This window comes from Corvus brachyrhynchos, unplaced genomic scaffold (genome assembly GCF_000691975.1).
Source record: "Corvus brachyrhynchos isolate BGI_N302 unplaced genomic scaffold, ASM69197v1 scaffold223, whole genome shotgun sequence".
In the NCBI taxonomy this organism is placed as follows: domain Eukaryota; kingdom Metazoa; phylum Chordata; class Aves; order Passeriformes; family Corvidae; genus Corvus; species Corvus brachyrhynchos.
Window position 1 is genome coordinate 4,578,528 of NW_008237174.1, and position 12,392 is coordinate 4,590,919.

A 12,392-nucleotide genomic window follows, 5' to 3' on the forward strand; every position below is an offset into this window, starting at 1 on the left:
GGAAAATCCTTTTTAAGGTTTAGCAATACCAGATTTTCAGAGTACATTATTCCCACTGCAGTCTCCTGAGTAATGTATTATATAAATAGCATAAAACAAGTTTAGATAAACAAAAAACCAAATCCATTTAAAAATTTTAATTGAAAACCATGTAGGGGGAAAACCCAGTCTGATGAGAGATTATGGATTTCTCCTGGCAGTTAATAATGCCGCAATTTTGACTTAGATTTCTTTATGGCAAAAAGGCCTCCAAGGGGAAGAGTGTATGCTTATAATTAGCAATTGTGGTGTGTTAGACCAATGCAAATGAAAATAAACTGAGAACAGTAGGAAAGAGGAAAGAAGTTGTGCATAGCTCCAAAATTGCTATTTTAGCTTAGAAGCACCACCCTTCATTTAAAATGCTAAACACACAGAGCCTCAGGTCTGAAAGAGTTTCAGGGGTTACACTGTGGTCTTAACAGCTGAGAGCCAAAGGTTTGAACTCACCCCACATGCCAGAAGTTCTGTAGCTGTATGAGCTAACAGAAAGGACATGCACTGAACCCCCTCCTTCCTCCCCAGACCTGAAGTACACAACCACCCCCAGCTCCTCCCTGGTGGGCTGCAAGCACCCCAGCAGCCAAGAGAGGCAGGAGCCCAAGGGACCATCACCCTTTCCCCAGGCAACCCAGGATCCAGGAACATGAACTACTGCTCCTGGGCCTCTACACAGGAGCATGCACTGGCTCGTAACTCCCTGAACTGAACCAACTTGCAGGCAGAGCGAGCAGGCGACTGGCACACAAAAACAGGAGCCAAAATTTCTGTTTGGATGATCTTTAGTCCACCTATTCCTTCATGGTCGGTAAATTCAAAGAATATACATCGAATAATACTTCTGTTTCCTTTGGGGATGTAAACAGAGATATTAAAAGCAGGGGATCTGTTGCATGGCAGTGCTCAGTAACTGCTGACACAGAGCCCAGGGACCCTTGCTGGTGAGGGCCAGATCCTGCAAGAAGGATCTGCAGGTTAAAACACAAATGGGTACAGACAAATGTTTTTCATAGATCATACTTGGAAGTAAAGTCTTCTCTTCTGAGACAAATGCTTCCAGCTTCCTGAGCTCAACAATTATTTTCAGAATTGAGTAAGGACCATGGGAGGTTTAGTGCAAGAACTGCAATGAGTTCAGTTTACCTACTCAATGACCAAGTTTTCCATCACAGCACTGTTACATTGATTGTCCTCCCAATGCTTTGTTTAAACACTAATGGATCAGTTCATGATCTGCAATGTACATTTACACAGACGTGTTTTGCTATTTCTCTGTTCCAGTCTATAAATAGTCTCCAGGACTCCTCATCAGACACCAGATATAAATAGACCAGCTTTTTGTACACAAGCACATACCCTGATCTGAAAAGTAACATCTACTGCTTTTATGTTATTTGAGGTTTCTAATTACTGCAATAGGCAGTAAGTCAGAAGGCTGATGTAAAATTCTGTCCAGCTTAGGAACTGGGCAAACATCAGTGTGGTAAGTACTGATAGCATTTGATCAAAGAGTTTGTGCTGGGAAGAACTCAATGTACTTACTATGAGCACTCTCCATCCTGTCCCTCTGCCTTTCCTCCCAAATCCTGAAAATATTTGCAACTCCAAGTCTCTCAAAAAAAAAAAAGGAAAAAAAGTCTTGTGAAAAGGCACAGATCATCATCATGTGATGTTCAAAGTAGTTTCTGAAGCAGAATACTGTGGGTATCAGATGCAGCTGGAAGAAGTACAACTGATTTTAATTACAGCATTATTCTAGGAGCAATATCCAGAGCCCAGAGGGCACACGGGTCCTTGATCTTTGACCTGCAGCCTTATCCTCCTGTGAATCTGCCATCTCTGCAGTAATTAACACACTTGGAAGCCTGCATCATCTGTGACGTATGTTTAAGTTCATTGCAGCTGCATGAAAGCCCATCATCTGAGCCTTTCACTCTTCCATTCCTGCAAGCTTTTCATTCTTTGCCAAGCAACTGAAATACATGGGCCTTTAAAGTATTCAGAGGTCTTCAATTTAAGCAGCAAGTATTGAAAACACTAGAAATCCCTGCCGTGGAGGTCTCCGTTTGCTCTGTAGGACACCACACAAACAACCATCACAAGCTGTGGTTTGCATTCTGAGCAGCAACAATCAATCACTGAATAGCAAGTTATGAGGCACTGCTTGACAGCAGCTGCAAAACCAGCTAAGTTACTATGGCCAGATCTACTAAAAGCTGCAGGAGATACTTCCAGGGAATAGAAGGGGGAAAAAAAGTATTAGGGAAAAAAAAGAAAAACAGAGCTAATTGGTAAGATTAGAAAAGAACCAAAAAATAACAACACCCCACATACATGTATGTTCCAATGTATTTACATTCGTGAACACAACTGTCCTTCAATACCTGCTCTGATTTTCACAAGAACAAGCAATTATAAAAACCTGCAATCAAAAGTGCAATGAGAGCAAACATGAAGAGTGCCGCAGCCAAGCTTGCATTGTTGCACATGGGCTAGCTATATAGAAACACCTTTAGCAGAAAAGAGACAGTGTTTGCTTTGGAGCACCAGCTAAACAAGCTCATTTGGTTTCTTGAATGCTGTTTTTGTTGTAGGACAGCAATGGATCAGCAAACATGTGATAGCAAATTATGTGAATCCAGGATGTCAAACTGCCCCACGGCGAAGAGGCTTTAAACTTCCTCTTCACATGATCAGATTAACACTCAGGCCTACATAAAAGTTTAGTTCACAAGTTTGCTTTTATCCACGGGTTCACGTGCTTAAAAAAAATAGAGACTTTGACTTTCTCAGGGATAGTTTAGGAAGCTATCCTGCCTCTTCCAGCGAAATTATCCCACGAGAAACCGGATAGGAATTTTTCTCTGACATCTCACAGACCACAGCTATCCTTCTCCATTTAGTCCCTTTTATTTTATGATTTCTACTGAACTCATTCACATCCTCCTCCTGTGTTTTCATCTTTCTAGAGCTCCCTTGAGCAGCCCTGTGAAAGCTACAAAAGGAATGCAGAACAACTCCTTGCGTGGACTTGGTGGACCAAGCTGAGCTGTACTTTGCTTAGTTTGGCAGATATTCCCAGTATTACAAAAACTGCTTTCGCAAACAAATACTCAGTTTGCAAAAGTCTCTCTCCCCTACAATCCAAAAAAAGACTGTCAGCACATCATTCTGCAACGACTAAGTAATTGCAAAATACTCAAGATACTCAGATATTCCCCTGTATGAAAGCACTTGGGAAGCTGCCATTTAGCATCTAGCTGTAAAACCTGCACAGCTTCTGTGGATAAAAAGTCTTTCCCCCCAGAGCTTATTACAGATGTTTAGGAAAACGTAATCTTAAGCAGGGTTGAACTATTTAATTATGTTTCTACTTGGGATGTCAGATGTAATGTTAATGAGAAGATAATTAATTTTTGACAGAAAAAAATGTAGACCACTTCATCCTAATGGAAAAGAATAGTAAATTCTTTTAGAAATTACTAATTGAAAGGCCAGTGTTGAACACTTGCTCTTACTGTCTTCTTAAAAGACTAAGTTCCATTCAAAGAGCCCAAAATAACATGAAAATGTTGCCCTGCCATCTACTTGTTTCTATATATTTATATTTGTAGCTCCTACTACACCTCAGATAACACAGTTTTAAACAAGAACCAAGTTCCACCTGCTACCTTGCCCATCCTTTTATCCCCTAGCTTCCAGCAGCTGAGAAGCTGACGGCGAAGGGCTGGCCTCGAGCGAACTGGGCACAGACCTGGCAGAGCCCATGCCTTCCTGGGCACGGAAAACAGGACAGGACCCACTTCTGCAACACACCTTCTGCTGGGCTGCTGCTTGGAGGTCACAGCAGCAACACGCTGCTCCTCATTATGTAACAGTTTCATTAGGTATTACCCTGTTAGATCAGACATAGCTCATGCTTATCCCAAACACTGGATTTCTGGACAATACCCTCAGAGAGTACCTTCTGAAGTGAACTAAGGAACAGAGCTCTCTTTCAGAAAAACTGCTGAAAGCAGTATTTGACCTCAGTTTCCAGATTCTTGGGGATCCGCAGCTGCTTCTGAGGGTCCTGAGAAGGCAACTATAGAAAGAACTTGTCTGGCCTGTGTTCAAGTATGTTTATGCACACCATGTAAGAGTTTCCACTACTACAGGAAATTTTTACAGGATCCGCAAATCCTATTTGGAAACCACAGATTTAAAACATATCCTCCAGTAAACAAGAGTTTTACTGTTAAATATACCCAGGAAGTTTCTCAGTATCTTTTTCTCAGCCTGTTCAGTTTCTTTGGACATGGAATTCTTGCCTCTGTGCCTGCCAAAAAGGAAGGTATTTTGATACAATCCATACCATCATTATAAGACACAACAGAGATATATTCATTGTGGGCAGTAAGTATGGGGTGCAGTCTCCTCACAGTTGAACAGTCTGCTCCCTCCTGCACACTGTCCACAGCAAAAGGAGAAAGAAAAAGAAAAGTTGAGAGGGTAATGAAGAAATGCAGTAACACTTACGGTCAAGTCCATTGATGTATCTCATTGTAATTTCACAGTGCCCCCAAACTGCACTGACTATGGGGTAAAGTTTTTTCCCTTTTAGTCCCCTGAAGGCCACTCCAAGATACTGTCCATCGACCATGAAGCTAAGCGTCCCTTCATCCATATCCAAAACCACCAGTAAGGAGTCTGGGAGTACAAAAGACTCATCTGGTTCCAAAAAGACAGGGTATGTGACCCCGGGCTGGTTTTTACAGTTGTGGTAGAGTTTGTTGCGCCCCAGATCCCAGCCCCAGGATTCACTATTGCTACCAACCAAGGACGTGTATCCCACCGAGTGCAGCGGCGCCTCGGCTGTGGAGACGCCCACCACGGCGTGAGTCCCCCGCTGCCTCGTAGGCCAGTGGATCTGCCACACGTGCAGGCCCCGTGTGTAGCCCACCTTGCCCCGGATGCAATCTGTGCTTTGGGCCACCGGGTGTCTGTGAAAAGTCAGTTTATCGTCTTCCTTTACAAATATATTTAAAGAGCGATCTTCGTTATTCCAAGCGTGTTTGTACTGGACCTCCAGCTTGGCAGGGGGCATATCCAGCAGCATGTCCAGGCGTGCGGGCTTGCAAAAATCCGGGCCTCTCAGCTCTCGTTTCACAGGTCTATAAGGGGGCTCCCTCACATCTACAGACTTTATGCTCCCTGAGATTTTCTGGCCCATTGCTTGGCTGCAGGTTTACAAAGGAGAAAGAAAAGTTGACTTTGGCCCAACGTCACCTCATGAAAGCACCGTTACACTGAGCCAGTGACCTGACAAGCCGACTGGATTTACTCCTCCTGTTTGGAGCTTTTTAGCAGCAATGTTTCCAGAGTAAAAAATGCTCCTGAAAGAAAGCAGAAAGTTTCCAGTTAGTTTAAGAAAGCCAACAGAAAACCCACAGCATATTTTTGAAGAGCTTCTTCTCATCCCTAGGAGCTATTTTAAACACCAGAGCTAAATTCACTCCTCCTTGTGAAGTGTCCTGCAGCGCTAACCAGGCTGCCAGCAGGATGTGGAGCCCACCAGCGCACAGAGCGCAGACAGTCATTTCCTCCAATTCATAATAGGATGCAGACATTCCCCACCTTCTGCCCTTCCACCTATTTTGTCTGGCCAAGTTCACAGCGGGCCCAAAGCAGGCGGACGCTGTTCCCCAGCAACAGTGATAAACTTTATGTGCAGCAGTAGCTTCACTTTCACTTGTGCTTTTGGTTCAGTCTCAGACATGCACTAGGTCAGAATCCCCTTTTACTTCCAGATGTGCTCTGCCCTGGGCCCTGGTGACAGAGACTTCAGCTTCTCTGCCCTCATTAAAACAAATGCAGCCAACAGCAAATGGCTGCAAAATGTAAATGTTTCTTTTTAAACTTATTATGCCATTAAATAAAAGGAGAAAACCATCATAAATTCATCAAGATTCAGTTTTGTTTTTTTTTTAAAAAAGCTAAAAAAAAGAGAGGGATTGAGGAAGAGGAGCCATGGAAGGACAAATGAAGAATGGCAGTTTCAGTTCTTGGGCAGACATTTCTAATGGGCATCTAGTGCAGCTGGGGATGTTCCTCCTGCTAATGGACAGCAGGCTAATTAATCCACAGTTCCCGTATTTCAGTATTCAGCTCACCTAGAACACATTAAGACACATTAAGGGGAATACATAATTTTGAAGTGTATTATTTCTCTGCTCCCACAGGCGAACATTGTAAAAAAGCACCAGGAAAAACCTGGATAATCTAGATTTAGTCACGTTTTAGAGCTCAGGCAGAGAGCAGAGGTAAATCAAGAACTTCTAAAAGTACTAAAGGAATAAAGATGAAGACAAAGTCCTAAAAACTCAAATAGGGGATTGACATGGGATCAAACAGAGTATCTGCAGCACCAGACATACTTCTGTCTTCTAGCAAAATCAGTGCCAAGTCCAGGAATGCTCAAATATAGCCGAGTAGACCCACTCTGTTTATTTACTGACAGAGTGATGAAGTGTTTCAAGAAGCAAAAAATCTCCACACTCTCAAGAGGCTGAAGAGCCCAGGTGACAGGGGGTTGTCATAAAATACCAAACAGCAGATGGGCAGAAATGTTCTTGCAAAAAACATCCTGCAAGACTTCACTTGGTAAGTCAAGTCCATGTTCTTCCTTTTAAAGAACTTCTACTCCAAACATACTATCCCATTCCAAAGATGTCTGAAAGATGATAAGAAACATGCAATCACAATAGAAGGAAACAAAAAAGTTTAGGGAAAAAAACCCTGTGAAGTTTACCAGCCAACCGAATTTGAGAAGTGAATGAAGTCCTCATATTATTTCCAATGGCAAATACCATGTAAAGTATTTTCTGTACATATTAAACACAGAAATTAAACCACATCTATGTTATGTGAAAGCCTTCTTTCAAAAAAAAAAAAAAAAGAAAAGAAAAAAAAGTAAAAAAATTGAATTTTTAAAACCACATGACAGTTAAGTTACTACATGAAAATATTTTCTGGTGACTGGTCCCACAAGGGCATATGCCCACACCTCAATGTGGAAGAACCAACTCGTTGCACCTAATTTTAATCTTTGAAAAGAAAAAAAAATATATGTAGGTATCCAATCCTCTCATGTCACATTTGCAGGAAGACTCACAATTCACAGGAGCTCTCCACATGAGATCAACTTGAATGATCCCCCTTATTCCTTTCCAAACCATGTAAAAGGAATCCAAAGCTTTAAACAGCAATTACATTTAAGTTGATGCTTCCCATTTCCAGTAGTGCAGAAGCACTCGTGGGTTGTTTCAAAGCTACAATGCCAATTTGGCCCAGCAAAGCAAGTTCAGGACTTTATTCCACACCAATAATCCCACGAGAAATTAAATGATGACACTAATACACACACAGGGAAGCAACAGGAGTAAATCTTGTAAGCAAACTTTCATAGGAGGACACATGCTCAGGGACTGGGTAGTTCCTTTTAAAAAGGTGATTATTTGAGCTTGAAAGGAAATGAAAAGGGAAAACATCAGATTTTCAAGGGGAATGTCAGTGATTCCTGTATAGGATTTAGCTCTACATGCCTTTGAAAAGTTCTACTTTACCACATTCCTGTCAGGGTGCTGAGGGGAGACAGCCGGGGAAGTCCTCAGTGCATCCTGCTGTATCACTTCCTGATCACACGAGAAACTAAACTTGGCACAGAGGTTTACCTGGCAAATCACCAAGAAATTATAAACACTGAATTGACTCACTTGGCAAGCCAAAGACATTCTTCCTCATGTGCCCCAAACTGTAACATAAACAGGCTTCTAATAGATAGATCAGTAATTCGGAGGAGTAAAATGCACCATTATGAGTACCTTGATACACACACAACCCTGCCTGTACTCTGGGATGCCCTCGGTAAGTACTTTGATTTGAAACTGTATCTTACAATATTAGGTTTTCCCTCACACATGAACATTACCACATAAATTAATTAAATAATGGAATATTTTGCCAAATAGCTTTGTATGGACATAGGCTGAAACAACAGTGGAAAAATCTTACAGTTAGACAGCTCTGGTTGCTGGAGCTGAGTAGTAGTTGACAGGAAGACTTTACGTGAGGAGTAGCCCTGCCTCCCAAGCCAGGCAGCAGCAATGTGAGGTCCACGGGGAGCAACTCATCCACAAACTCCTCCTGGCAGCTCACAACAGTCCCCTTGGGTGCTTGCAGGAGCAATGTGTCTCAAAGGCCAGATCATCTATTGCCTTGCCTGTATCCTGTCCTTTTACACCAAGCAGATGGCAGAGACACAGCCAAGGCACGGAACAGCAGGGAAGCACCACTTTGCCCTCCACCCCATCAGCAGCTGCTGCTGGAGGGACACAGCTCACCAGGGCTCAGCCTATCTGCACCATCAAACATCCCCTCCCTACTTCCACAGGTCACACACTTGCAGCGCAGAAGCCCCAGCAAAGTCATACCTGCCCCCCTACTACGGGGATCTGCAGGCAGCTTCTCCCCACCCCAGCAGCTCCTGGGAAAGCCGAGCACACTCCCCCAGAGGGAAGGGGAGTGACAAACAATTCATCTGGCAGAGGTACCCCAGACTGGCTTCCCGTCTGCAGCACTGGATGGATACACCACACAACACTAGCAAAAGCTGTGGGTTAGGGACGGAAGATTATTCCTGTCAGACTCATTAGTGTTCAACCCATTCACAGAAATATTTGGTTGTAAAACCTTCTTACCGTCTCCTGAGTTAACAAAAACTTGTCAAAGCACAGTGTCATTCGACTCCTGTGACTTTTTGCAATCTTACACCTCTTAGAGAAACTTCGATTTCCTTGCCTAAATCTTCTCACCAGACACATGAATATTCAGAAATAGAAAGACCTGAATTTCCACTGTAAAGTTTTGCTTTGAAGGTTTTCCCAAATCTTTGCTCTTCCAGTAATTTCTAACCACTACAGGAGTTACTGGCTTAATGTATGACCTCTCCATTACACTGGTATAGTGACTAACACTAAATTTCACCAGTTATCCCTGCGATAAAAGATATTTTGTGGAAAATAATCAGCACCTGGAAATCTCTGATGAGAAGACTGTTAGCTTTTGCAACCTAAATAATTTCTGTCTCACAGCTTCCCATTCATGCCAAACTTTGTCAGGCTACAATGATTAGACTAAATGTACTGTACAGGAACAATACAACTCCAAACAGGAAAAGTGTGTCAATGTCACTTAGCAGTGTCTTCATTCAGACTGCTAAAATATTTAGGGAACTTATTCACAATAAAACCACAAATTACACTTACCAGAGAAAGGCTTGCTGGGACATCACTTTGCTGTAATTAAATAGGGTGCATTTTTTAACAGTTTGGTATGTTGGCATCAGTAGAACATAACTCTGATAAAAGAAACATGCCTTCTGCAAAGTCAGCTTTCAGCATTCATAGTTGTATTTCCCTCTGGATCACAAACTAGACAGCAGGAGGCTTGACAAACACGCATGAGAAATGAACCACATAAAACGAAATTCAAAACTACATTAGGAACATGCTAGGGGGCTCAGGTTAATCCTGCTAAAACAACACTTAGCCAAAGAGTGAGAAGCAGCAGGTGAGCCCCAGCTAATGACACTGACCAGTGACAGTGGCTATCACAAAAAACAGGGAAGGAGATGCCTCTATCCAACGGCATTTCCAATGTCTACAGAGCAGTTCTCATTCTTTCTGCTATTTGCCCTCATTCCTTTTTTTCCTCCTTCAGCCAGACCTCAGTGCCACCTCCCCTGCCAATGTGGGCTTTGTTGCCAGCCAGCAAGACTCCTGAATGCCAAGAGAGGCAGCAGGAGGCTCTGAACCAAGGCCACTCCTCTGTGGGCACCAAAACTGTTTGCTCCCCAGATGCTTGAACAGAACAGATACCCTCAGTGTTTGAGAACTGAATCTAACTCCAGCCCCAAAGTCCCCATAGAAGGAATAGGAAGAAGAAAAAAACATGATATGCTGTGCTGGGCAGATCAATGAAAAGGGTTTATATGTTCAAGGACAAGGACTTTTACCCCCACCCAGACAATGTGAAGGCACAAGGCCCAGTGTCTATCAACTTTGTTCCCAGTGTGCAAACAGCTACATAACCATGACAACACAGTTTTGAGGGTGACAATGAATTAAACACATTTTTGGCACCTTAAAAAGGCTGGCTAGCTTGGATTCAACTATAGATGCTGGTATCCAACATTGTTCAATATGGGCAATATATCAACAGTGTTGGCTTCCTTTGTCAAACTGGGACTATGCAGTAACAAAGCAACCAGACAAAAATGCTTGGCTATTCTAAGCTATCCTGCGCTACAGACAAAATTTTAAGCTGCGTGCACACTTAGCAAATGACATTTAATATGTGGGATGAACAATGCAGCAATAAGTCATGATTTCTTCGATTCCTGAAAGGAATGCAAATCCTGAAAATCCCAAGGACATTCCTCCATAAAGAGCAACTTGTTCTGTAATGTTAAAAAAACATAATTGTTTCAAAATTCAGGATAAGCTTGTTATTAAAAAAGACTGTGCATTTAGCTGCTTGGAATTAGAATAATCTGAAATACCACACCATCTGTACCACCCGACTTAGAAGCAGTTTAGTCATATGATGAAGAATGCAGAAAGAATCCTGAGTAGCAATGAATACAGTGGAATGTATATTTTTAAATACTTCCATCTACTGTACTCTGGAACTGAGCTGACTTGAGGTTTTGGGTTGGTTTTAGCCTTCCTCTCTCTGCATGTGTTTCTGGAATTCTCCCCTCTCATGATGAAAGCTGGTTTTAAATGTAGAGATTTCTATCCTGAAGAAACATGAAAGAAGACTGAAAACACTTTCAAGTCTGTAAACAGTTCTTCTGCATAATCCCTTCTCAGAATACAGCAACGCAATTTACAAAACAAATATAGTAACACATTACAACAAAAATTGCTTTCTTGTACTATGCAAGTACTTTTAAAACTAGCAATATTTCAGTCTAAAGCTCCTGAAAGAAAACGGCACTTTTCTTTCCAGGGTATTTAACAGGAATACCCATGTGATCCCACAATTACCATAAGGGTGCAAATGTTCAAGCTGCTACCTCCTTTCTACCAACCCTTCCTAGTCATTCTTCCCTTTTGCCTTGAGCCACCTGCATTCAAATGGCCTTGAAAAAGGTCTGCCTCAGAAAACTAAAGCAAGCAAAATCTAGTGTTTTATTTTGCCAGGTTATTTTCAGGTGGATAAGCCCTCTGATCTGGAATATCAGACAGTTATGTAAACACTGGCTCTGGCAAAAGGAAGGAAAGAGAGAGGGAGGGAAAAAAATTAAAAGCTCAAAGGCAGAACCATCTATTTAGGCAGCAGCCCAAACCATGGAGCAAATTTCCATAGTCACTTCAAGCTGCCCTAAGGGGCACAGCTGAACTTCATGTCTGAATTCAGTACAGGCATGAGCTTCTGCTTACATCTTCCTCTCTCTTTGGGCACAAAATCATTCATCTTTCACCCTTCAGCCACCCTTCTGTCACAGTGAATACCTTCCTGACTTGCCAAATAGCTGATGTGACCATTTTGAATATTCAAGTGTCAGGGTTATACTAAAACAGCAAATTAACACACCAAGAAGGCTTAATGCTAAATTGAAAATTATGTTTTCAGCTTCCCTTTGCATTTTACAGGATCATTTGCCATTTTACATTTCTACTCACCCTGCTTCACCAAGTAAGTAATACCAATAGGTGTCACACACGTGAGATTTAAAGCCCAAAGAACGATTAAGTTTTGATATTGTAATTTCTCAGTCATTACTACTTTTCACCAGCCTAACCCTTTTCTTTTTAGACAATTCATGTTACATTTTACCTCTATGGCTTGGTAGAGGATCAGTAGCCCTACAGCTTCAAAATTGGAATATCCATTACGTGATGGCCTCAAAACGTCGCCGAATACATTCCCACTGCCTTTCTTTCACTGCAGTTCCTTTTGCTGTAATGTGTAGTGGAGCCAGTCAGCCTTTAAAATGAAATAAGTTAAAAAGCCATAAATGAGAGAAATACTCCTGGAAAGCATCATTCCTCAGTCTAGCCAGCTGCAAATCCCAGGGCACATGCCAGAGCTGATCCCTGAGCAGACTGAGGAAAGGCTTGCAGATGGTAGAAAGTGACAATCAGACAGATGAGAGCTCCTCTGGCTTGACCGAATCATTCACCAGAACTTTAATGCAACTGCAGAAACTGTAATAACACATTGGAGAGAAAATTTGGCCCCTCAGCTCAAGCTTCAGTCTTTGATTGTGTCAATGTTTTCCAAGCTTGGCAAGCCTGCGTACATCA

The 12,392-nt window shown here is 42.3% G+C and overlaps 1 protein-coding gene across 2 annotated transcripts in view; it reads right to left on the reverse strand.

Annotated features, from left to right (window-relative positions):
* The window catches only part of SPSB4 (splA/ryanodine receptor domain and SOCS box containing 4), a 65,260-nt gene extending 53,153 nt beyond the window's left edge, over positions 1–12,107 (reverse strand). Inside the window, exons 1-4 of one of the 2 annotated variants that reach the window (XM_017728849.1) lie at positions 11,923–12,107; positions 9,345–10,879; positions 7,644–7,751; positions 4,558–5,414 (exon numbers count right to left, since the gene is read on the reverse strand). In XM_017728849.1, the coding sequence (XP_017584338.1) occupies positions 4,558–5,251 (694 nt within the window). In that variant the 5' untranslated portion in view covers positions 5,252–5,414; positions 7,644–7,751; positions 9,345–10,879; positions 11,923–12,107. The remainder of the gene's footprint in view (positions 1–4,557; positions 5,415–7,643; positions 7,752–9,344; positions 10,880–11,922) is intronic. The other variant, XM_008629560.2, reaches the window with a different exon arrangement.
* Between the last annotated feature and the right edge of the window lie 285 nt (positions 12,108–12,392).